The sequence below is a fragment of the Pan paniscus genome, chromosome 1 (assembly GCF_029289425.2).
Source record: "Pan paniscus chromosome 1, NHGRI_mPanPan1-v2.0_pri, whole genome shotgun sequence".
In the NCBI taxonomy this organism is placed as follows: Eukaryota; Metazoa; Chordata; class Mammalia; order Primates; family Hominidae; genus Pan; species Pan paniscus.
Genome location: NC_073249.2, coordinates 34,914,211 through 34,937,672, shown reverse-complemented (window position 1 = coordinate 34,937,672; position 23,462 = coordinate 34,914,211). Strand labels below are relative to the sequence as shown.

The 23,462-nt window shown below is 40.0% G+C and overlaps 2 protein-coding genes across 4 annotated transcripts in view; both read right to left on the bottom strand.

Moving 5' to 3' along the window:
* Positions 1-23,462, bottom strand: part of PTPN14 (protein tyrosine phosphatase non-receptor type 14) — a 204,300-nt gene that overhangs the window by 115,889 nt on the left and 64,949 nt on the right. The gene's annotated exons all lie outside the window — the stretch shown is intronic.
* LOC100993908 (AP-3 complex subunit sigma-1-like) lies at positions 815-21,495 on the bottom strand. Its single transcript, XM_063597182.1, has one exon. It carries the CDS (start codon positions 17,943-17,945, stop codon positions 17,364-17,366), a length of 582 nt encoding a protein of 193 aa, XP_063453252.1. The 5' UTR covers positions 17,946-21,495; the 3' UTR covers positions 815-17,363.

Below are 23,462 nucleotides of genomic sequence, written 5' to 3'. Positions count from 1 at the left end.
ATAAATAAATAAAAATTAGCCAGGCATGATGGCGTGTGCCTGTAGTCCCAGCTACTTGGGAGGCTGAGATGGGAGGATCTCTTGAGCCTGGGAGGCCAAGGCTGCAGTGACCCATGATCATGCCTGCACTCCAGCTTGGGCAACAGAGTAAGATTCTGTCTCAAATAAAAAAAAATTAAATTAAATTTAAAAGCCCACTAGGAATGGAACTTGAACACTGGTGTTTTGTTTTTTAAATTTCTAAATATATTGTCTCATTCCAACTTCATGAACAACCCTATGGTGTCTATTTTACAGATGAAAACAGTAAGGTTTAATGACTTAAGTGCCTCACTGAATTTAAAATTTGATCTTGTTCCTCCTCACTCTTTGTAACACTGCCTCTTTACTCTTATTAACATTATTTACTTTTATTTTCATGTCTTATGTTTTAACTTTATTATTTACTTAGAATGAATGATAAAGTGGTGGGAATATGCATTTAATATAATCAGTTACTTCCTTTTTTTTTTTTTTTTTTTTGTGAAGACGGAGTCTCACCTTGTTGCCCAGGCTGGAGTGCAGTGGTGCAATCTTGGCTCAGTGCAACCTCCGCCTCCCAGGTCCAAGAGATTCTCCTGCCTCAGCTTCCCAAGTAGCTGGGATTACAGGCACCCGCCACCACACCTGGCTATTTTTTTAATTTTATTTTTAATAGAGCCGGGGTTTCACCATATTGGCCAGGCTGGTCTTGAACTCCTGAACTCATGTGATCCACCCGCCTTGGCCTCCCAAAGTACTGGGGTTACAAGCGTGAGCCAACGCACCCGGCCAGTTACTTCCTTTTTTTTTTTTTTTAATGGAAAGATATGAATTATTCAAAGCACTTAAAAATCACAACTCTTTGTCCTTTTTTTAACAAATATTTAGACAGATGTGGGGAACCACCCTACCATCATCTTGTTCCTTTACAAAATCTTGATGCAAAAGTCCTGTAACCAAATCACAGATAATTTAATTTACTATTATAGTAACAAGACTTACTGACACCCTGATGTCCCACCAAATGAAAATGATGACATTATTGCCATGGACAACACAAGAATAAAATAACAACAAAAGTGGCCTTATTGCTCCACCCTGAGCCAGCAATCTTGCTGGAAGGCTCATTAAACTTGTCTTTCAAAGAAGCCAGAAATGTCCAGAAAACTTTTCTGTCCAAATGTTCTGTTCTCCATTAAGCCCAACGGACTATCTCTTGCTCATCTGATTGTTTTGTTAACTTGATTCCCTAACTCAGGCAGATCCACTAGGATTTACACTCTTCATCCATCTGCCGACACAGGATTACCCCCTGAGCCCCAAGACACTTGGATGTACAAATAGGAATAGCTACTACTTGTAGGAATTCTTAAAGTAATAAATAAAATGGCTTCAATATTTATAAACCACTCCCTGCCAGTACTCATGCCTCATGGAGGTTGTCAGGTTATAACCCTGCAACACAGCAAAACACACTCCTCAGCCTCCCACAGCAGGTCTTTGATACTTGCCGTGGGCACATTCCTTAACATGACAGGTATATGTTTTATGACGGCTTAAAATACATATGCTAGAAACTCTGGCTTGGTAAAATATATTAACATTTCTAAATCACTTTATGTTGGCAGAGTATCATGTTTACCTCTAAGGTAAGCCAATCTGATTTCTTGATAGGTACAGAAAAGAATATGAAATGACCCACCCACCCCCAACCCCAAGAAAAACAGTGGGGGGAAGCCAAAATTCAAATAGACAGCCCTTAGATGTTTACTACTCATGAATTCCCCTCAACTTATTAAAGCACAGAACACAAGAGGCCAAGATTCAATTCCTGCATTAACCAGAGAGCCTCAAACAGAGAAAAATATTTGCTCTGTGGGCACAAGCCACATTTCTAACCCTGAGCCAGGCACTTTACATTTGGGTGTGTCTCACTGTAAACACCTAGGAAAGAATGTGGCTGGCTTGGTACGCATTTATCCCAGCAAAAACAATCTCTACTACATATTCTATGGGACATCATTTGCAATGCATAACTAGTGAAATAAAAAGTAAACTTTAAACAACATGTATAGATGATTGGAATTTTTATGATACACAAAAACACATTAACAGGAAAGAATGTAAGTTTGGCAAAATTATTATCTCAGAGCTACTTGATATTAAATAGAATTCTAACCTTAGGCATTTCTACATTGTTCTAGCATCTTACAGCTGCCTTATATTATTTTTGTAAATAAAGATTATTTTAAAGTACATTATCTACTGAAAATGGTGTATCAGGAGCGATGGCTTTATATTCATGGCTAGCAGATAATCTGGTAATATATCTCCTAGAAAATACATATTTTGATTTCTAAAAGACTTTTAAAATCTCCAGTTGACAAAAATACTTGCAAGATACGGTATCAGCAAAATGTAAGAAAACTGGTCTGATCCTTTTAAAAGTCAATGTCATGAAACAAAAATTGGGCATGAGGAGGGGGAGGCCGTACAGGCTGCTGTAGAATAAAAGAGATTTAGGAATTATGAAAACAAAATGTAGTGTGTGAACCCTGACTAAATCCAGGTGTGAAAAAAAAATAGCTGTAAAAGATACAGATAATTAGGGAAGTTTGAAAAACAGAAATTAGATGATATTAATGTATTTTTATTAATTTTCTTCAGATTTTGATAGAATTGTGGTTATGTAGGAGAATAGATGGAATTGTGTTAAGAGATGCCAGTGGATATATCAGGGGTAAAGAAGTCATGATGCCTGTAACTTGCTTTCCAATGGTTTTTTGCAAAACCAACACATACGGCTGGGTGCGGTGGCTCACACCCATAATCCTAGCACTTTGGGAGGCCAAGGCCAGTGGATCACCTGAGGTCAAGAGTTTGAGACCAGCCTGGCCAACATGGTGAAACCTAGTCTCTACCAAAAATACAAAAATTAGCCAGGCATGGTGGTGTGTGCCTGTAATCCCAGCTACTCGGGAGGCTGAGGCAGGAGAATTGCCTGAACCCAGGAGGCAGAGGTTGCAGTGAGCTGAGATGGCACTATTGCACTCCAGCCTGAGCAACAGAGCAAAAACTCTCAAAAACAAAAAAAAGAAAAGAAAAGAAAAGAAAAACCAACACATACACCATACACACATAAGCACATCTATAAATTCAAAGTTAAAATAAATATACAAAATGTTAACAGTTGTTGAATCTGTGAGTATACAGATACTCACTCTACTGTTCTTTTAGGTTTTCTATATACCTAAAAGTTTTCATAATCAAAAGTTAAAAAGAAGGCAATCCTCAATGCCGATAGTAAACATGCTCATATCTAGTCACTGCTGAATTTAAATGATGCTGCCTCTTTCTATGGACTTCTCTGATCCTTAATATCACAGGTAATCTTTTCTGTCTGAATTCCCACAGCCATTGGTGCTTATTTTAATATACTAATCTAGCTTATGTTAAAAATATCAGCACACTTTGACACTAAACTTCCTCAGAGCTAGAAACACATTTTTTTCACCTCTAACACACACATCGTTTACCTACATTAAAAGCTCATGACATTTTCACCCAGAATTTGCATAGCCACAGAGCCGTGCTTCTGGAAAGAACTTTCAGGCACTCATTTAAGGCATCTCTTACCTTTAGGAAAGGCTACACCTAAATTATTCCAGGTAAACAATCTGCTTGACACTAATCTATAATAATAGGATTAGAGAAGAAGATCTCTTAGTCCCTTTCATTTCAACATTTTTATATTCTATGAATTTATCCACTACGTTTAAGCTCTCAAAAAAGCCACTGCACATATGTTAAAATTCCATCTTTTAGCCATTCACACAGGCGTAGAGTTCCACCTCAAACTCAGCTCCCTCCTATATTTTATGTCCAATAGGAATACCTCTGCTTTGTCATTAGAGCAGGGAGCAAAATATCCACTATAAAATGGACTTGATGTGAAATCCACTCTAAGCATCTCCTTTCTGTTAAATAGTCTGGCCTCCTGGAACCTTTCCAACTTTCCCCATGTGGCTCTCTGGGGCCCCATCATATTCATTTTATCACACATACATTATAAAACCACATGCTCACAGAAAGGTCACAGGTTTAGACACTTTAGATTTTCCTAATAAAAACTGTTTTTCAAAAGAGATAAAAGTATAGAGCCCTCATTCTATTTACTGTAATTTTTTTTTTTAAGAGAAAGGTCCATTAAAAATAAAAAGTCAGAGTGAGCCCTAATGGAAACTATGGACTTTGGGTGCTAGAGATGTGTCAATTTAGGTTCAATAATTGTAACCAAGGAACCACTCTAGTGGGGGATGGTGATAGTGGGGGCGCATGGGGAAAGGCGGGGGTATGTGGGAAATCCTTAAGACTTCCTTTCAATTTTGCTGTGAACCTAAAAGTGCTCCCAAAAATCGAGTCTATTTTTAAAAAATAAACAGAAATAAGTTACTTAATATATAGTTTTATTGATCTATTCTTTAAGAACATATCTAATAAATACTACTAAGCTGCAACTCTTGCTGAGACCCATTTATAGAAATTAAAGAAACTACATATCTGGGAGGCCAGAGTGGGAGGGTCACTTGAGTCCACGAATTCAAGAACAGCCTGGGCAAAATAGCGAGACTTTGACCCTACAAAATAAAAATAAAAATAGCTGGACATGGTTTTGTGCACCTGTAGTCTCAGCTACTTGGGAGGCTGAGGCAGGAGGATCACTTGAGCCCAGGAATTTGAGACTGCAGTGAGCTATAATCATGCCACTGCACTCCAGCTGGGCAATAGAGCAAGACTCTATTTCTAAGTAAAATATAGATCATAAAGCTAACAATGCTGACTCCTAATTTTTTTCAATACTGTGATTTTTTTCGAATTTCAAAACAATCTTCTAACCCTCTTTTTCCTAGGCGCATCTTATAAAGAAAAGTAGCCTGGGACACTATTGGGGTAATGGTTACACTAAAAGCCCAGACTTCACCATTATGCAATATAGCCACGTAAAAACACTGCACTTGGCCAGGCACGGTGACTCAGGCCTGTAATCCCAACACTTTTGGAGGCCGGGGCGAGTGGATCACTTGAGATCAGGAGTTCAGGACCAGCCTGGCCAATATGGTAAAACCCCATCGCTACTAAAAATACAAAAAATTAGCCGGATGTGGTGGCAGATGCCCGTAATCCCAGCTGCTCGGGAGGCTGAGGCAGGAGAGTCGCTTGAACTCAGGAAGCAGAGGTTGCAGTGAGCCGAGATCGTGCCACTGCACTCCAGCCTGGGCAACAAGAGTGAAATTCCATCTCAAAAAAAAAAAAAAAAAAAAAAAAAACTGCACTTGAGTGCCCAACCGGGCCAACATGGCGAAACCCCATCTCTACTAAAAAAAAATATATATATATAAAAATTAGCCGGGCATGGTGGCAGGTGCCTGTAATCCCAGCTACTCGGGAGGCTGAGACAGGAGAATCACTTGAACCTGGGAGGCAGAGGTTTCAGTGAACCAAGATCACACCACGGCACTCCAGCCTAGGTGACAAGAGCAAAATTCCATCTCAAAAAAACAAAAAAAAACAACTACACTTGAACCCCCTAAATCTTTTTTTTTTTTTTAAACACTTAGACTTTCACCCTTCCGTGATGAAAGTAATTTGGAATACAAAGTACAGGGGGAATGACAGGGAAAGTGCAGTAAACCCTGGACTCTTCAACTTCTAGGGTCTTTGTCTCAGTAAAGCAACTGGAAACCGAAAACTAAAGACTAAAGAAAGGGAAAAATCCTCACTCGACTGAAGTTGAGCTGAGGGGTTCTAAGAACCAAGGTTTACTATTAGGGATAGGAACATGCACAAACTTTCATGCAAGTACTGGCTTTAACCAGAGAGGGGCAGAATGAATGGCAAAGTACTTATCCTCTTTTAGCCTCAGTCTACTCACTTATGAAGTTAATACATATCCTACCTATTTGTGAGAAGTAAATCAGAAAACAGTGCTAGTGAGCACTCAGAAAGTGTGGACAAGTTCCCTTCCTACTCTTCTCATAGTTTCAGAGTATGCTAGGTTTGCTCAAAGCATGGCCAAGCAGTTGTGCAAAGAGGAAATTGAGTACTTGACCTACTGTAGAGAAAGTCTTTTAAAAGGTTAAAAATGAAGGTGGGGGGTGAGGTGGCAAAGCATAGAGTTTAACATGAAGCTATGACAATCCCATGGAAAAACTGACCGAGTAGAATGCTGAATCATGCATTCTCTTAGTCCAACCACGGCTACCTGGTTATCCCACAAACTCAGACACCTGAAGCATAAAGGAGAGAATCTTAGACTAAATGTCCTCTGAAGAGCCCATCCTGGGTGGGAAGAAGATTTCTTATTCTAGCCAACAGCATGTGTATATCATCCAGTGTTGCCCATTGTTCTTTTTTTTCCCCAGGGGAAATTGATATGAAATTCCCTTGGTCTTATAAAATCCATGAGGCCATGTCTCTACAGCTCCTGGTGTATCACAGAGTCTCTCATCCTACAATCACTCTCAGGTGTGTCTCACCTCCCCCGTCAGAGTCCTGAAGGGAAAGACCTGTGTGGGCGTCAGCTTTGTAACCTTCTATAATCATAACATGGAGCTTTATACATGGCAGGAAGTGAAATAAATGTTTCTCATTGATATGGTTTGAATATATGTCCTCACCAAATCACATGTTGAATTGTAATCCCCGATGTCAGAGGTGTTCAGGTCATAGGGGTGGATCCCTTCTGGCTTGGTGCTATCCTCAGGATACTGAGTTCTCCCGAGATCTAGTTGTTGTAAAGTCTAGCACCTCCCCTGACCCCGCTCGCTCTCTTGCCCCCTCCTCTCCTGCCATATGCGATGCCTGCTCCCCTCCTTCACCTTCCACCATGATTGAAAGCTCCCTGAGGCCCTCACCAGAAGCAGAGCAGATGCTGGTGCCATGCTTCCTGTACAGCCTGCAGAAGCATGAGCCAATTCAATCCCTTTTCTTGTAAGTTACCCAGTCTCAGGTATTTCTTCATAGCCATGCAAGAACAGACTAACACAGTCATTATGAAGAAAGAATGAATCCTGAGATCACTAGCTTTTTGACATTAAGGCAGGGCAGGAGTCTCCAGCATGACCTCAGTGACTCTTCCAATCATTTAAGGAATCTGGAACCTTAGATGGGTCTGAATTCTGGCTTCTTAAGAGAGGGTTAAGCTACAGAGAAAAGGGATGAGAGTTAAGTTATTCCACTGACTCATGCTTTTTCAGGGGAAAAAATTGAACTTGGGTTTCCAAAAGAACATTCCCACCACCCAAGTTTTCCTTTTCTAGCCCCTGATCTGTTTTATACTGGGGGTATTCTCACAGACAGAGATTGCAGATCCAGACACGTTCCTTGCAACAAATACAATGGAACTACTGAGATAATAAAAAGTGTTGTAGTGTGCCCATGCTTGCTGAAAGCAATTCGTTGAGATATTTGCTCTGTAAACATCACATCTTAAAGGTCTTTTATATAGAATAGGCTACATTGCAAGAGAACATACAGAAAACCTTCAGGCACTTCTAAAATTCACTTCTGAGTAGTCAATCAGCTTCCTAAGCTCTAAAGTGTAAGTTTCGATCTTTACCTATTAACTGTGGATTTCCAGTATTTTGTTCTCTCATTTTTAATTAAAAAAAATTTTTCAAAGTTAAAAACACAAAGCAAAGAAAGACAGCTTTCTCACAATTTAGAAAAGGTCATTTGGCAGAGCAAGTAAATCTTTAAATATGATGGATAAGCAGAGGAGAGATCTTTCACAAATATCAACCAAATGCATCGTATTCCTCTTTATTGAATTACCTGCACAGTCTTTGTTTAGTCTTTTATTGAATTACCTGCACAGGCAAATGAAAGACAGAAGTTCAAATCCAAATCCTAACCATGGTCACCGCACTTTCTTTTTAGCTCCCATGCTATGCTATGTATACTTAACTCTTTATTTTTTTTCTTAAAGATAAGTTCTGAAATCACCAAAAGAAGCTAACTGCTATTCAATTGCATCCTATATTTACCAACAGTCTTTGGAATTTCTCCAGCATTCCATACTATTACAACTCCCAAGGACATCTCACAGAGCTATGTAATCTTGGTGAGGGTGTAAGAAAGGAAAAACTGATGCAACCAGTCTGTGCTGTGTATAAACCTGCATATGGCACGTCTCAGTTTTGATAGTACTAGGTCATTTTCCTAAGGAAAGGCTAAAAGAAGGGATGAGGTGGGAGGGGATGGGAAATAAAAGAATACTAAAAATGTCTACTCTTATTTTCCTTTAAAGGAAGGCAGAAAGGAAATTAGTTTTGTGCAGTGCAAATGAGATTATTAGTTTCTTCTATCAATCAGTTTTAGAGCTGTACAGTACCCAAATCATATCCATACATCAAATTATTTTTAGCCAAGTAAAGCTCTTTCTGCAAAGTTTAAAACACAAGCCCCTGACTTTAGTTGCTAATGAAAATAACATCAACAACAAAAACTTTAAAAAGCACATTTTAAGATTCCATTATTTCCCTCCTAACTCACTTTTAGTCAGTGGTGAGATGGAAACTTGTCCTAAAACACATTTTCCATCTCTCTTACGCACTAACCACGTAAATGACCTTTCAAGCCTTTCTAAAGCTGTATGTGAAATTGGAAAACAAAGATTCCTACTGTGTTATAATTCATTACAGTAATACCTCACCTATACGAAACATGGCTACACAGCAACCTGATCTATGTAGAACACAGCCAAAAACCAAGAAATGGAGCCAAAACATCCTTTGAGCAGTTGAATATCACCAAATCCTTAATTCCAACATTATACACTTTGCTCAGGAAACAAAAGAACACCCTCAGTTCATTTACTCTGACTTTAAGTACAGTTCTTTACAAGTTCCTTGACCTGACTTCTCAGCCCTTAACAGATTTCAAAGAGACAAGGGGCTGTCATTACAGACAAGCACATTGACATAGGATAAAAAATGGCAACAAGGGAGGTGACACGTAAATGATTAACATACACACTCCACAGCATACAAATCGGTGTCCAAAACTCCCTGTAGTAAATAGGAACAATAGTACCCAGCATAATCTGTTTAAGAAGGAAGAAAATAAATACATTTTTAAGTAAGTCCCATCCATGGTGGTTAAAAAGCCTCCATAACCCGGAAGCACTTTCCCCAAAGAGGTGGTTCTCTATCTTGTACATCTCTAACACTTTCTGTGAACTCTTGGAGTAAGGGGATGGCTTCAGCAGGCAATCTTCTAGGAGGACAAGTTAGTCTGAAAAAGCTCCCCGGTTATTGTTTAAAAAGATCATTTCTCCACCCCCTGCTTTAAGGATTACTGTCTTGAGATTTCCAGAGAGACATGATTTTCCCACAGGAAGCAACTTAGAACATGCAGGTTTTCATTTTTGACCTTAGCGAAACTTTCCTCTGAAGGCATTCTAAGCACATCTTGAATACTTATGGATAAAATAATGTTGTCTGGGATTTGCTTTAAAAATCATGAGGGTTTGGGAACGGGGTGGGGCTGCAGATGAGGCACCACTATGAGTTGACAGTTCTTGAAGGTGGGAGACAGGTATGTCAGGGGTCTCACCATTCTCTATGTATGTGCCTTTGTATGTGCCTAAAATTTCCATAATAATAAGCTGGAGTTTGTAAAATAAAAAAATTTACTAAATGATACTTTTTAAAGTAACCTGGTAAAACAGATAACAGTGCTCACTAAAAAGGGTCAGAATTTTCCCTCCAAACTAACTCCTTTGTCCTTCCAAAACAGAACGTGGATTTCACTAGATAAAACCAAAAGCAACAGTTTTTCCCTTCCTTATTAAAAGGCAGTAGGAAAAATTCTTTCTGTAAGTAAAATGACAAGTTCTTTAAAATGTAAAGAACCGTCAATTGGGCATAAAATAAAGGACTCTTCCTGGTCCAGCTTGCATAATCAATTCCATCAGAAGAATACCTGACTCTGGTTTACTCTCAAATGAGCTTTGTCTAGTCACGCCAGGAATGCTTTGTTGTAAGACACCCCACCCTTCTTTGGGAGATGTGCAATCTGCAACTCTTCAATTCCACTTCTTTTTGCTGTCAGTATCTATATCCACAATGATGTATGTCCTGGAATGTCAGAGCTTATTATACCTAAAAATCAGAATGGGAAATTCCCCACAAGTGTCAGAGCACTAAGAAGATGATAATCAGCACCGCCATTTGTGAAGCAGACACATTGATGGGGGCACTCTGCTGAGCACAACCTCAACACCCCTATGACGACAGGGCTTCTCTTACTATATCACCCCATTTTACACACTAAGGACTGAGGCTAAAGAGAGGAAATAACTTCCCCCCACGATCACTCAGTGACTAAAGACAATCAAGTTCAAACCCAGAGCTTCATCTGACCCCATGTTCTTACCCAATGAGCCATGCTGATATGACGCAGAAAGAGGGTTATCAGCTATGACCTTATGATATAAAAGTAACAATGACAATAGCAAGCACCCACATTCTACAAAAAACAACTATGACATACCATCAGCAGTTTATCTTTGCTCACCCACAGCGGACATTACTCAGACATGGTGGAGGGGGCCCTGAGGCTGGGACCCAATTTCAGCCCAAGGAAGCTCTATCCAGAAGGCATGGCGGCAGAATCAGGGTCCCATCCCAGCCGTACCACCCTGCCAGAGCCTCTTACCTAGACGGCCTATTCTACTGTACCACTGTGTTGTGGAGTGAGAGAACCTGAGCATGTCGCATAGAACCTCTTCAAAAACCAATTTGAAAAACACAATCACAAAAGCAAATGGAAAGGTTTTCCAGCCAGGGCAGATGACTCACTCATCAAATCAAAAGAAACTCGCTGAGGATAAACATACCTTGAGCTTGCTTCGCTCTTCTCCAGAGAGGTGCGCCCTGCAGGGACAGAAGTAGCCAAGAAAGAAGGGCTCTCCTGGAGAGACAGTTGCTTGTGACCTCCCTCAGCAAAGCTTTCCACACCTTCCTTTCCCCCGTTTCCTTCCTCCCATGCCTGAGTGAGTTCCCTCAACTTCTCTCCCATGTCCAGGGTGTCACTTCCTATCCAAACAGTGAGCAGCAGCTAAGCCACTCTGCCAGCTCTCTCCATCTGGGTCTGAGCATCCAGCACTGAGCTTCCCTGGGAATGTCGCCTCATTCACCAGTTTCTCCAGCCCCACCAGCAAGCCTCACCCAGAAGCAGTCATTTCCATGCCTAAGCCACTTACACACTGCATAACCATGGGTCCGAAGCTGGCTCGCTCCCTGCATTTCTAACATGGGGATGAAAACGGTCCCCACCACCTAGAGTTGTTGGGAGGGTTATGAGTTAATAATCTATAAATTCCTGGCACATGGTAAGCATTGTTTATGTGTTTGCTATCACCGCCATTATTATCCTTGCTACTTCACGGAATACTGCAGGAAACCCAAGGAAACACAATGACTGCTAAATACCACAGCTGTAAAAATGTTTTCCCAACAAGCCAATTGTTACAGAGCAGAGAATTTTTAAAGTTAAGGCTGTTCATCACAAAGAGAAAAAATATGAAACCAAAACATGCAACTACAGGTCCCACTGACTGGAAACCACGACAGGGTGCCCAGTGGGTTTCAGATATGTGACCACTCCAGTGAATCAGTACAACCAAGTGGATTCTAGTGTATAACGCAATCACTTCTCCAGAGCCAAGAAGCTGAATCAGAGGGGAGAAAGAATGAAAACAGGTATGAACTAGTATCAGCTGTTAAAGAGTTGTATAATCCCAACTGATGTAACCAAATGTTAATTACTAACAGGGAAAAACAAAGCTTCTAAACAGACATGGTCGTGCTGCTCATTAAAGGTATACTGTGGCCACACATGCACGTACATGCACCACAAACCCATTACAATTGTTCTTTCTTCTCTCTGTCCCCTGCCTTGTAAAGACACACAACACACACATACCCCACACTACTTAAGTGGACACTTGGAACAACTTATGTTGTACTAAGTAGCTCTCAGTGATATTACAAAGAAAAAGAACCTGTCTAATGCTAACACAGTAACTTTACTGTTGTAAAAGTAATTTGTTAGCATACTATCATTCCTGTTACCATCGGTGACCTCAAAACAAGATTTGTTCAGCTGCTTGCATCAGTGCTGAGCAAGCCTGGGCCTCTAGAGAGGAGATACTGCATGTGGGGATGGCTCTTCCCCTGTCTGCAACCCTGTAGGGTGTAAGCACACTAAGGAACAAGAGGGCAAAAGTCAGGTGCTTCAGTTTTCAAGTGGGACTCTTAGCTCTTAAAAACTGCAAGACTTAACTATGTACAATTTCTAACAAATTTGTGTCTAATAAATACAGCAAACACTATACAGAGTAAACCTAATTCAAGAGACTCTTTTTGCTCTTCTGATTTATGTTTCAGAATGCTAAGGATTTCAAACCTCCCTAGGAATAAACACCATTTACTAAAATTGTTGTACATAAGCAAAGAAATCCACAGAAAAATAAATGCATACTTCTTCTACAATTAGATTATAAAAGGGCAGAAACCAACAAAGTTTTATATATTATTTGCACCCCAAATCCCTTTGCACTATAATTAGCACTGACTCTGAACTCAGCAGTGTCACTCTAGGGAAACTTTCGTTGGAAATAAAAGCAATGAATCTTAAAAATTCTGTATAAGGATGCTGCATTCAACGTCATTTGTAGTAGAGGGTGGCAATTTGTAACAACCTGAGTATCCATAATACATAGTTCAAGTACATTTTGGCATATCTATATTATTTAGGCTATTCTGCAGTTATTAAAAATTAGTTCAATCTATATTAGCTCTGAACAATGCTCATGATGTGTTACTAAGTAGGAAAAGTTGCAGAGTAATATATAAGGCAAAACCAAAGCAAATAAACCAGTTACCTTGTGTATGTTTAGGTTTATATGAGCTTGGAGAAAACCAGGGAGTATTTCCATACTCAGAGATATAAGAGGAGGAACAGAGAAGAAACATCTACTTTCTCTTACACAATCTTTGGATTATCACCATTGTATTCGGAAAAAAAACAAAAAACAAAAAAACCTTAATCACCTAACATATATCCCTCCTAAATACTATATGTAAGAAAATTTGGAAGAAGGGTTCTTTCAGTAGAACACTCATGATTCATTGATCGTTTCAGCTATAATAGCCTTTAAATGATTACTATGTGCCAAGAAGTGTGCTAAAGAATTTTACGTGTATTTTCTCATTTATCTTCACACGTCCAATTTACAGATAAGGAAACTGAGGCTACATAACCTGGCCAAAGTTCCAGAGCTAGCAGGTGGCAAAGGCTGGCTCCAAAGCTCAATCTTTCACCATTAGGTTATACCATAAGATGTACATTTACATAATAAGTACCAACAGTTAATTATTTATTAATAAATACTATTTAGAGCACTCTCCCATTATCACATGGCTTTCAGCACCATATACAATCATACATTGACTAAATACAAAATGTACAAAGTAGTACATTTTGCTTAAAAAAAAAGGGATCAAGCATTCCTTTTTAAAATTAGAATTTTTTGGTCTGGCACAGTGGCTCATGCCTATAATCTTGGCACTTTGGGAGATCGAGGTGGAATGATCACTAGAGTCCAGGAGTTTGTGACCAGCCTGGTCAACAAAGCAAGACCCACATCTCTACAAAAAATTTAAACATTAACTGAATGTGGTGGTGCATGCATGTAGTCTCAGCTACTCAGGAGGCTGAGGCAGGAGGATTGCTTGAGCCTAGGAGTTCAAGGCTGCAGTGAGCTATTGCATCACTGCCCTCCAACTGGGGCAACAGAGCAAAACCCTGTCTTTTTTTTTTTTTTTTTTGAGATGCAGTCTCGCTCTGTCACCCAGGCTGGAGTGCAATGGCGTGATCTTGGCTCACTGCAACCTCTGCCTCCCAGGTTCAAACGATTCTCCTGCCTCAGTCTCCCAAGTAGCTGGGATTATAGGCGCCCACCACCAAGCCCGGCTAATTTTTGTATTTTTAGTGGAGATAGGGTTTCACCATGTTGGCCAGGCTGGTCTCAAACTCCTGACCTCAGTTCATCTATCGCCTCAGCCTCCCAAATTGCTGAGATTACAGGCGTGAGCCACCGCACCCGACCCTGTCTTTATTATCCCAAAAAAACAAACAAAAAAAGACTTATTAAAACAGCTTATGTCCTGAAATTTATTCTTTTGAATTATTAGGGTTAGAAAGCTCAGTCGTTTTCTACTTTACCTAAATATTTTAATAACCTTTAATATTTTCTGATTATAATTCATTATAAGAATATTGGAAATGACAGAAAACTAAAAGAAAAAAATCACCCACGTCACCACCCACAGAGGACCAATATTAAAATGTTTGCGTATTTTATTTCATTTTAATTAAGTACGTTTAATTCATTGTAACTGAGATTGTACCATCTTATTTGATATCTTTCATTATTTATGATTACTATGTATTATTTTCTCATGCTATTAAAAATTTTTCAAAAACAATTTTAAACTGTTGCATAATATTCCAGTGTATGGCTCACCATTTATTTAACCATTTGCTATTGTTGACAACTTAGGTTGGTTCTAATTTTTTGCTATTTTTCAAAAAGAGTTCCCTATACTTCTGATTCTTTCATTGGAATAGATTCTTCAAGACTGTTATTGAGTCAAAAACTACACATTTTTAGAAGTCTCTTATTGCATACTCCTAAATTGCTTCCCAAATAACTGTTAAATGCAGAGGCTATCACAAATGACTATGATTTCCATTTCTTCACTTGTAAGATGACTGAAACAATATGTTTTCTTAACCACTTCAATAAAAAGAAAAGACCCACGCTTGGAGTCAAAAGAACCAAGTTCTTGCTATAGCTTTTTTCTCTTACTGGGTTACCTTAAGCATGATTCCTCAAGATGGCAGAAAAGCTTTAGTAAAGGAGAATATCGATCCCAAAAGGGATACCTCAAAGTCTCAATGTCCTCATGTGACAGGAAGTCTAAGAAGCAGAAAGCCTCCCAAAATCCAGTCTGTAACAAATAGGTGAACTGTGAATCTTAGGCATGGCCCTGGGTATGATCAACCATCAAAAATATCAACAATCCTATCTCTCAATAGCTACAGTGCCATGTCACAGCACCTCAACCTCGGAAGCAGATCTAAGGATAGCTTTTGAGAAATGTAATACTGCTGCCCCCCACCAAGTGTTAACCACAGAAACATTACTTGGCCCAAACATCAAATGACTGTACTCCCTTATATTTATATATCATTTTCTCAAAAACCATTATTCGCACAGCACATAATATTGATCTCAATATTCCCCAAAGAACAAGAAAAGGCACCCTCTCTGCCTACCAAGTCGTATGAAGTGATAGGTAAGGATATGAATAGAGCAGCAGATATGCTGGGCGGCTGGGAAGAGAAGAGCCCACACAGAGGCAAGGGCGAGAAAGAAACAAGAAGCAGATGAAAATTTGCAGCCATCCACACACTGTTCTAGGGCTCAGGATAATCTACAAAACGTGTCAAGTAAAAAAGGAGAAAAGGAGATGACAAGGGTACATAATGGCTCAAAGAGAAAATAAGAACTTCAAGTAAGTTTTTTTGAGTAAAGATTAAATCCAATCTCACTTTATTTCACATAAATGCAACATTTGAAACAGAAGCAACTGCAGGGTCAAACAAATGCAGCACAAGAATAAAAACTGCCGGGTGCAGTGGCTCACGCCTATAATCCCCAGCACTTTGGGAGGCCAAGGTGGGCAGATCATCTGAGGTCAGGAGTTCGAGACCACCATGGCCAACATGGTGAAACCCCATCTCTACTAAAAATACAAAAAAAATTTAGCTGGGCGTGGTGGCATGCGCCTGTAGTCCCACCTACTTGGGAGGCTGAGGCAGGAGAATTGCTCGAACCTGGGAGGCCAAGGTTGCAGTGAGCCAAGATGGCACCATTGCACTCCAGCCTGGGAAACAAGAGCGAAACTCTCGCTCAAAAAAAAAAAAAAAGAATAAAAATTAAAATACTCTAGTTACCTATTACATATGATTTTTGAAAACTGTCTCATTTACACAGACACTGGAGCCTTATGAAGTCATTAGTTTTCTCAAGAGTACTGCTGCTCTGAAGTAAGATTGGTAAACAAGGATTCCAATATAGACATTAAAATAGGTAAGAATGAGCTAGGCACGGTGGCTCACGCCTGTAATTCCAACACTTTGGGAAGCCGAGGCGGGTGGATCACGAGGTCAGGAGATCAAGATCATCCTGGCTAACACAGTGAAACCCCATCTCTACTAAAAATACAAAAAAAATTAGCTGGGCATGGTGGCGGGCACCTGTAGTCCCAGCTACTTGGGAGGCTGAGGCAGGAGAATGGCGTGAACTCAGGAGGCGGAGCTTGCAGCGAGCCCAGATCACGCCACTGCACTCCAGCCTGGGTGACAGAGCAAGAGTCTGTCTCCAAAAAAAAAAAAAAAAAAAAAAAGGCAAGAATGAAGACTTCTTTCTATTACCTGTGCATGGATACTCTCAAGACACTCAAGACAAAATGAACTGATTTGGACACACAAAAAAAGTAATGGTGCTTAGTCATTTATTAGCTAAATTAGAACCTGTAGGTGATGCTAAACACTATCAAATAAAAATTATTCAAGGTGACCATCCCTTGATAGCTCATTCCAGTAACAACTTTTTTTTTTTTTAGTGATAAAATATACTTTTATTTACTTTGTTGAGTCAGAGGGTTGTAAAAAAAATTATTGCTAAAGTAGATATCAGGCAAACAGAAAGGTGCTTTAGAAGTCCAGTTACCTTGGAGTTTATTTAAACTAAGAGAAAAAAGTCATAATGTTTTCATGCAATACATACTTGGTTCTTTAAATAACAATTGTGTGACAAATAGCAGAAGGAATTAAGGAATGCTGCACTTGTGATCCATACAAAACACCAACATTTTAGGTTGTACGTAATTAAAGAAATATCTGAAACACTTTTTAAAACACTGTAGTAGCTAATACATAGAGGCATGCCGTAGATGGGCACCCGAATGCAGTTTAGAAAAGAAAAAAAAATCACATAGAAACTACTCAATTTCTTTAAAATCACTGAGCAAGAAAAGCAACGTTGAACTTTCATACTGATTTTACACAACTTCTATATAGTACCTTGACTTAAATTCAAGAGCAAAAGTTAAGACTCTCCTCCTCTATTTTTGGTAAACAACTGCATGGTAAACTTAGATGACTCTTCCCCCTGGATTTTACCTGGGAGTGGCCTTTTTACATTTTTATTTAAAAGAGGACAGGTTTGGCACTTTTATACTGATGTCACCAATGTTAATATTTCTTGGGATCTCAGGAAGATTCATATTCTTTACAGCTGATACAGCACAGGCTGGAGCTCCCACTAAGCCAGCCTCAGGTTTTTCCAGCTTATTTTGTGCATCAATTTGTGTAACAATCTCATTCATGTTTGTCTCCAATACCATTCCCCCCATCACTATTTCTGCAAGAATACTGTGAACCTTGTCTACATGGAAAATCAAATCCAGTTCACAGACATTTTCAAAACATTTGTCTAATGTTTCCACAAATACTTGAATGAGATCTAAAGTGTCAAGTTCACTTTCTGAAGAATCTACACAGAAGACAAAATATAACGTGGTGTAATGTCTATAAATCAGTTTGTTGTCAGATGCTTCAATTAATAATCCCCCTTCTAGGAAATTACAAACATTTTCATCTCTCTTAGATACCAAATGGAAAGTCTCCCTGATGATTTGCTGTTGTGTATCTTCACTGTAGGGCTGGTAGAACTTGGAGAGCCGCGGCTTCCCGTGGTTGTTGAAAATTAGGATCGCCTTGATCATGGCTGTGCCAGGCCGACCGGGTGGGCACTGGTGGCCAGGGCGGGAGCGGGCGCACAAGCCTCGCCTAGTAATCTTGCCTGCGACCCTTCCCCACCCGCCTCCAGTTAACCACTTTCACTGTCTTGAAGTTTCTTCTTTGTAAAATATACTTACTCTACTGCTATTTTTATACTCTGTTATGCTATTTACAGACTCTACTGCTAATTTAATCTATTTCCTCTTGAAGTCTTTCATTTTAAAAGGGCAACTGGGTGCCATCTTCTCTACACTGCACCTTTATATATTTAACTCTCATTATGACACTCACTCCCTCATATACTCCGATATAAATAATCCTACCTTTCTTACTTTTTCTTTTTAGGTATTATTTCTTCACCTTTTAATTATCTCAGTGGTTCTCCCTTAACTCTAAATTCTCCTTGTCTTCTTAAGTTATAGTACTAAAATGAAACAAATTACCTTTACCACCTGACTCATAGAGATGGGCTTATTTAACAGAAAACACAGAGCAGGCCAGTTGGATTTTCCCATAAAATCTGCATTTGAAAGAAAAGAGTTCTCACTAGAGAAAGACCCTTTCATCTCCAAAAGATAAGCATGCTATCATTTGTATCCAATAATAAAGAATAGGACAAAAGGAAAAAGAAATCGTAGAATGGGTCTAGAAAATATAGGTGTATTTAGTTCCTTGCCTGGCATGGTTATTTTAATCCAGTCAATCATTAGGAATTTGGTGTTGGATGTGGTGGCTCATGCCTGTAATCCCAGCACTTCAGGAAGCCAAGGCATGACGATCTCTTGAGCCCAGGAGTTCAAGACCAGCCTGATCAACACAGTATCACCTAGTCTCTATAAAAAATTTAAAAATTAGCCAGGCATGGCAGCACACACCTGTGGTCCTAGCTCCTCGGGAAGCTGGGGCAAGAGAATAGCTTGTATCTGGGAGATCAAGGCTGCAATGAGCCATGATCCTATGATTGCATTACTGCACTAAGCCTAGGTGACAGAGTGAGACCCTATCTCTTTAAAAAATAATAAATAAACATGAATTTGGAACTAGAAGTTAGGAGATGGCTGAGTTAAAGTGGTAAAATGCAGGTGTTCCCATTTTTTCCCCAACTGAAAAATCGCTTCAAATCATTGAGAAAACAAGATACAGATGCAAAGAGTTCCATGTTTGATGAAACAAGGGGGTTTCAGAAACCCCCCCAACACAACATATAAATACAGAAGGTAAAAACCTGGCAGAGAAAGCTAAACTTGCTGTCTGTACACTTAACTTTAGAGACGCAAGGTACCAGGTGTTTTGTTTTGCGAGGGAAATGGGTAGGTTATGGGTAGGGAAGGACTTGAAAATAGGAGACTTGTGTGAATGTCTTTATTCCTCTCCATGCAGATGGGAACAGAAGGTCATTAAAGGTCTCCAAGAGGGATGTCTTCAGGGGAAGCAAAAGTGCGAGGTGCTGAGATTATCTGAAAAGGTTGGACAATGTGGAAAGTTATACAAGAGGCGTTTGTTTCACAAAGCAGTTGGAGGTGTGTGGGAAGACTTAGATGCTCAAAGAAAACCAAGAGAATGAAAAGGTTAGGCATTTTTTCAAGGAAAAACAAAAATGTGTTCAACAAAGAAAATGCCATCTCAACACCACACTTGTCTTAGCAGTAAACAATACTCACTTATTCATATCGAATAGAAAGCATTGAGCTGAGTCTAACCAGATTATTAGTGCTGCTAATTATCCTGGAAGGACAGTGGAGGAGAAGATGGAGCATAAATGAGATTAAATCATTTATCACCCACCACCACCACCATCCTAGCTAACATTATTGAGCACTTACTGTGTTTTGTATTTTTATTCTGAGCACTTATAAGTGAGCCTCGTATCTCGTATCTCTCCCAGGAAGCTGCCACAAGACAAAAAGCACCGTGAAGCATTCTAGACTCACAACAGAGGAATGCTTCTAGCAGAAGGAAGGATCCCCTTGACTGCGTTGACGGAAGCTTTGGAATTCTTTCAGAAAGGGGAATAAGTGGAGCATTTCATTCAATTTTGGGAAATCTGTGATAACCACCGGGATCAAGGCCTCATTAGACAAGTGGTATGAAATTCTCCTTCCTGTAATTGCTGAGAACAGATGAATACGGAAGAGCTAATGGACTCTGAGCTGGCAGAAGTGGACCTACAGGTAAATTCAAAGTACAACTGACCTAGACTTCCAACTCCTCACCTCCAACCACTGAGTAATACAGAGGCGAATGTAACCACAGACATGGAGAGTTTCTGTACTGCGCCTAAATGCATGAAGAGGAACCACCACAGGGCTGAAGACATCTAGTCTTTTATACTTCTTTTTTTTTTTTTTTTTTTTGAGACGGAGTCTCACTCTGTCACCCAGGCCGGAGTGCAGTGGCGCGGTCTCAGCTCACTGCAAGCTCCGCCTCCCGGGTTCACGTCATTCTCCTGCCTCAGCCTCCCGAGTAGCTGGGACTACAGGCACCCGCCGCCACACCCAGCTAATTTTTTGTATTTTTTAGTAGAGACGGGGTTTCACCATGTTAGCCAGGATGGTCTCGATCTCCTGACCTCATGATCCGCCCGCCTTGGCCTCTCAAAGTACTGGGATTACAGGCGTGAGCCACCGCACCCGGCCTAGTCTTTTATATTTCATTGGTGAGTCCTTGTTCACAGATATCCACAGGTGCTGGCACTTAAAATGATCAGAATTACTCTGCAGGCAGGGATAGAGGGAGGGGTGTTAATAAGTTATTATCAATAAATGTTCATGTCCCAAAACCATACCCTAATTTAACCAAAAATCATAGTTACCATCTATGGAGCACTTCCTCCATACTAAACTGTACATATGTTATCTCTCATACTCATGTCATCAACTCTGTAGAGGCATTATCCTCAGTCTACAGAACAGTAAATCAAACTTTAGAGAGTCTAATTAACTTACCTGAGATACACTAGCTAGTGATGGAACTCACACTGTCTCCATTAGGCTACATGGTCTCCCATCTTCCAGAATGTCTTAAAGTATGAGCCTTTATTGTGATTTTTCCTTAGATTCTAGTGGGATACAGCAAAGTAAGTCTCTACCAATGGAAATATAACTTACAGCTCACCGCCTGCTGACAGTGTTGTATAAAACTACTTACCACATTAGAGAAATAGATTCTTCGGAATACTTAGGGTTCGGACAATAGGAACAAAGTTGCTAGACTACCCAGGGCCCAGAACAAAAAGGAAAAAAACTGAGATGAGAGGCAATGGGAGGCTAGAAATCAGGGTCTTTACCCAATGTATGTGTTTGCTGGAGGCACACACCCAGGGGCATTTGCTAAGCATTGTTCCCCTTCTGTTTGAAAAACAAAAACAACCTCCCTGAACCCTCTCCCATTCCCCCTAGTAGTGAACATAGGCCAATCTCAATACTGCAGTGAAAAAAATAAATCAAAACATGCCAAGTTCTCAGATGTTTACATGGCATATCCCATGTTTTAACTTTGGTACATCTCCGTAAATCTGGAAAAGTTGACCCCCTGTCACCCAGATGCATCAACCTTCAGCTATTCACATTAATTTATGCGCTTTGATCAGATCCCCAAAGCATCTATTTTTTTTCATTCTACCACAAAATAATAAATACTGGAAAAAAATCTATATGCCTTTATATTTTCACAGGTAAGTGCAGAAATGAACTGCATTGCATCCACTTCTTTTAACCCAATTCCTATACTAAAACAAATTCAAGTAAAATATGCCTATTTTTCAAAGCACAAACCTAAAGTCACTAATTCATGGGTAGTTCACATATGACTAGAGAAAGAAAAGGAGAAGGAAAGACAGGAATTAAAGTGAAGGAAGGAGGAGGAGGCAGGGAACACCTTATGAGAGGTCCCCCAAACTTAGCCAGACTAGAATTAAAGAAGGTGCATCAAAGACTATTACATCCAGCTGGGTGCGGTGGCTCATGCCTGTAATCCCAGCATGTTGGGAGGCTGAGGTGGGCAGATCAGCTGAGGTCAGGAGTTCGAGACCAGCCTGGCCAACACGGTGAAACCCCGTCTCTGCTAAAAATACAAAAGTTAGCCAGGCATAGTGGCATGTGCCTGTAATCCCAGTTGCTCAGGAGGCTGAGGCAGGAGAATCACTTGAACCCTTGAACCCGGGAAGGAGAGGTTGCAACAAGCAGAGATCACGCCACTGCACTCCAGCCTGGGAGACAGAGCAAGACTCCGTCTCAAAAAAAAAAAACGACTGTTACATCCAATTAGAAGAGCAACAGGGCAAAAAAGCTCCATCAACATATACTTTGCAAATAGTCTGTGAAGAAGGTTTGAAAGCACTTTGTTGAGAGCTAACATGTTAAGCAGTGACCTAAAAGATGAAAGATAAGCGGCTGGGTTGTAGGGGCCCTTCTCTAACACACCTGGGAAGAAGAGGTAGATGCTGTCCATATGATCTTGGGCCAATGGCAACATAAATAGCTGCATTTGAGAGAGAACGAGGACCAAGCATTACAGGATCGCTTTCCTAGAGATGCTATGACATTCCTCCAACATTGCAGTCATGTTGTCAAGAGCAGACAGATGCAGTGCAGAGTTGGGGCCTAAAGTCGACATCTAAAACACTGTAGCCATTCAGCCCAAAGACCTTACCTTATAACAACAGTGAATGACACAAGGGAGAAAGCAAGGGTCCTATACACCATACAACATAGAAGCCAACCTTTTAAACATTAAGAGCATCTCCACCCAAACTTGAATGAAATTTTGTATTGAGCACAGATAATCTTCTACTTGTACTTATGGGCCAAGAAAAGTAAGTTAAATTTGTTAAATTAAGATTATGTTTCAGAGTAATTTGACCCACATTTTTAATAGAAATTTATTATTACAAATATTTATCATGTCCCTTGTAGGGGCCAGGCACTACATTAGACAATAGGGATAAAACTGTTTAAGACAGACACAGCTGTGCTGCTCTCACAAAGCCCACCTACCATAAAACACTTTAATCATCTCCAAAACAACTCTCTGTACAGGCACACAAAAGAATCAAAATCACTAAAGCATCTAAGCAGGGCAATATCAGAGCTGAGCACATAAAACCCATGTAAAAGGAATGAAACAGCATGCTGTCATAAGTCTTATCTTTTTCTTAACAATATCTGCCCTTTGTAAAATGCCAAATACCAGAACATTCAGGAGCATCATTAACTTTCACCCATTTTCACTGAGCAACTGAAAGGCGTCAGACACTGTGGATCTAAAGATGAGTACAACCTGGCTTTTGTCTTCAGAAAGCTCATAATCTAGTGGGGATGAATTCTTCAGGATCACAGAGGGCAAATGGCCTTCTCTGGAAAGAGGTTTTTGACAGCTGTGCTTAAGAAGATTTTTGCAAAAGTGACACTGTAATATTATTGCCTTTTCCTCAATACAAATTTTCCCATCACAAGCACAGACATCAGAAAAGGCTCTTGACCTCTCTGCTATGTTGTAATACA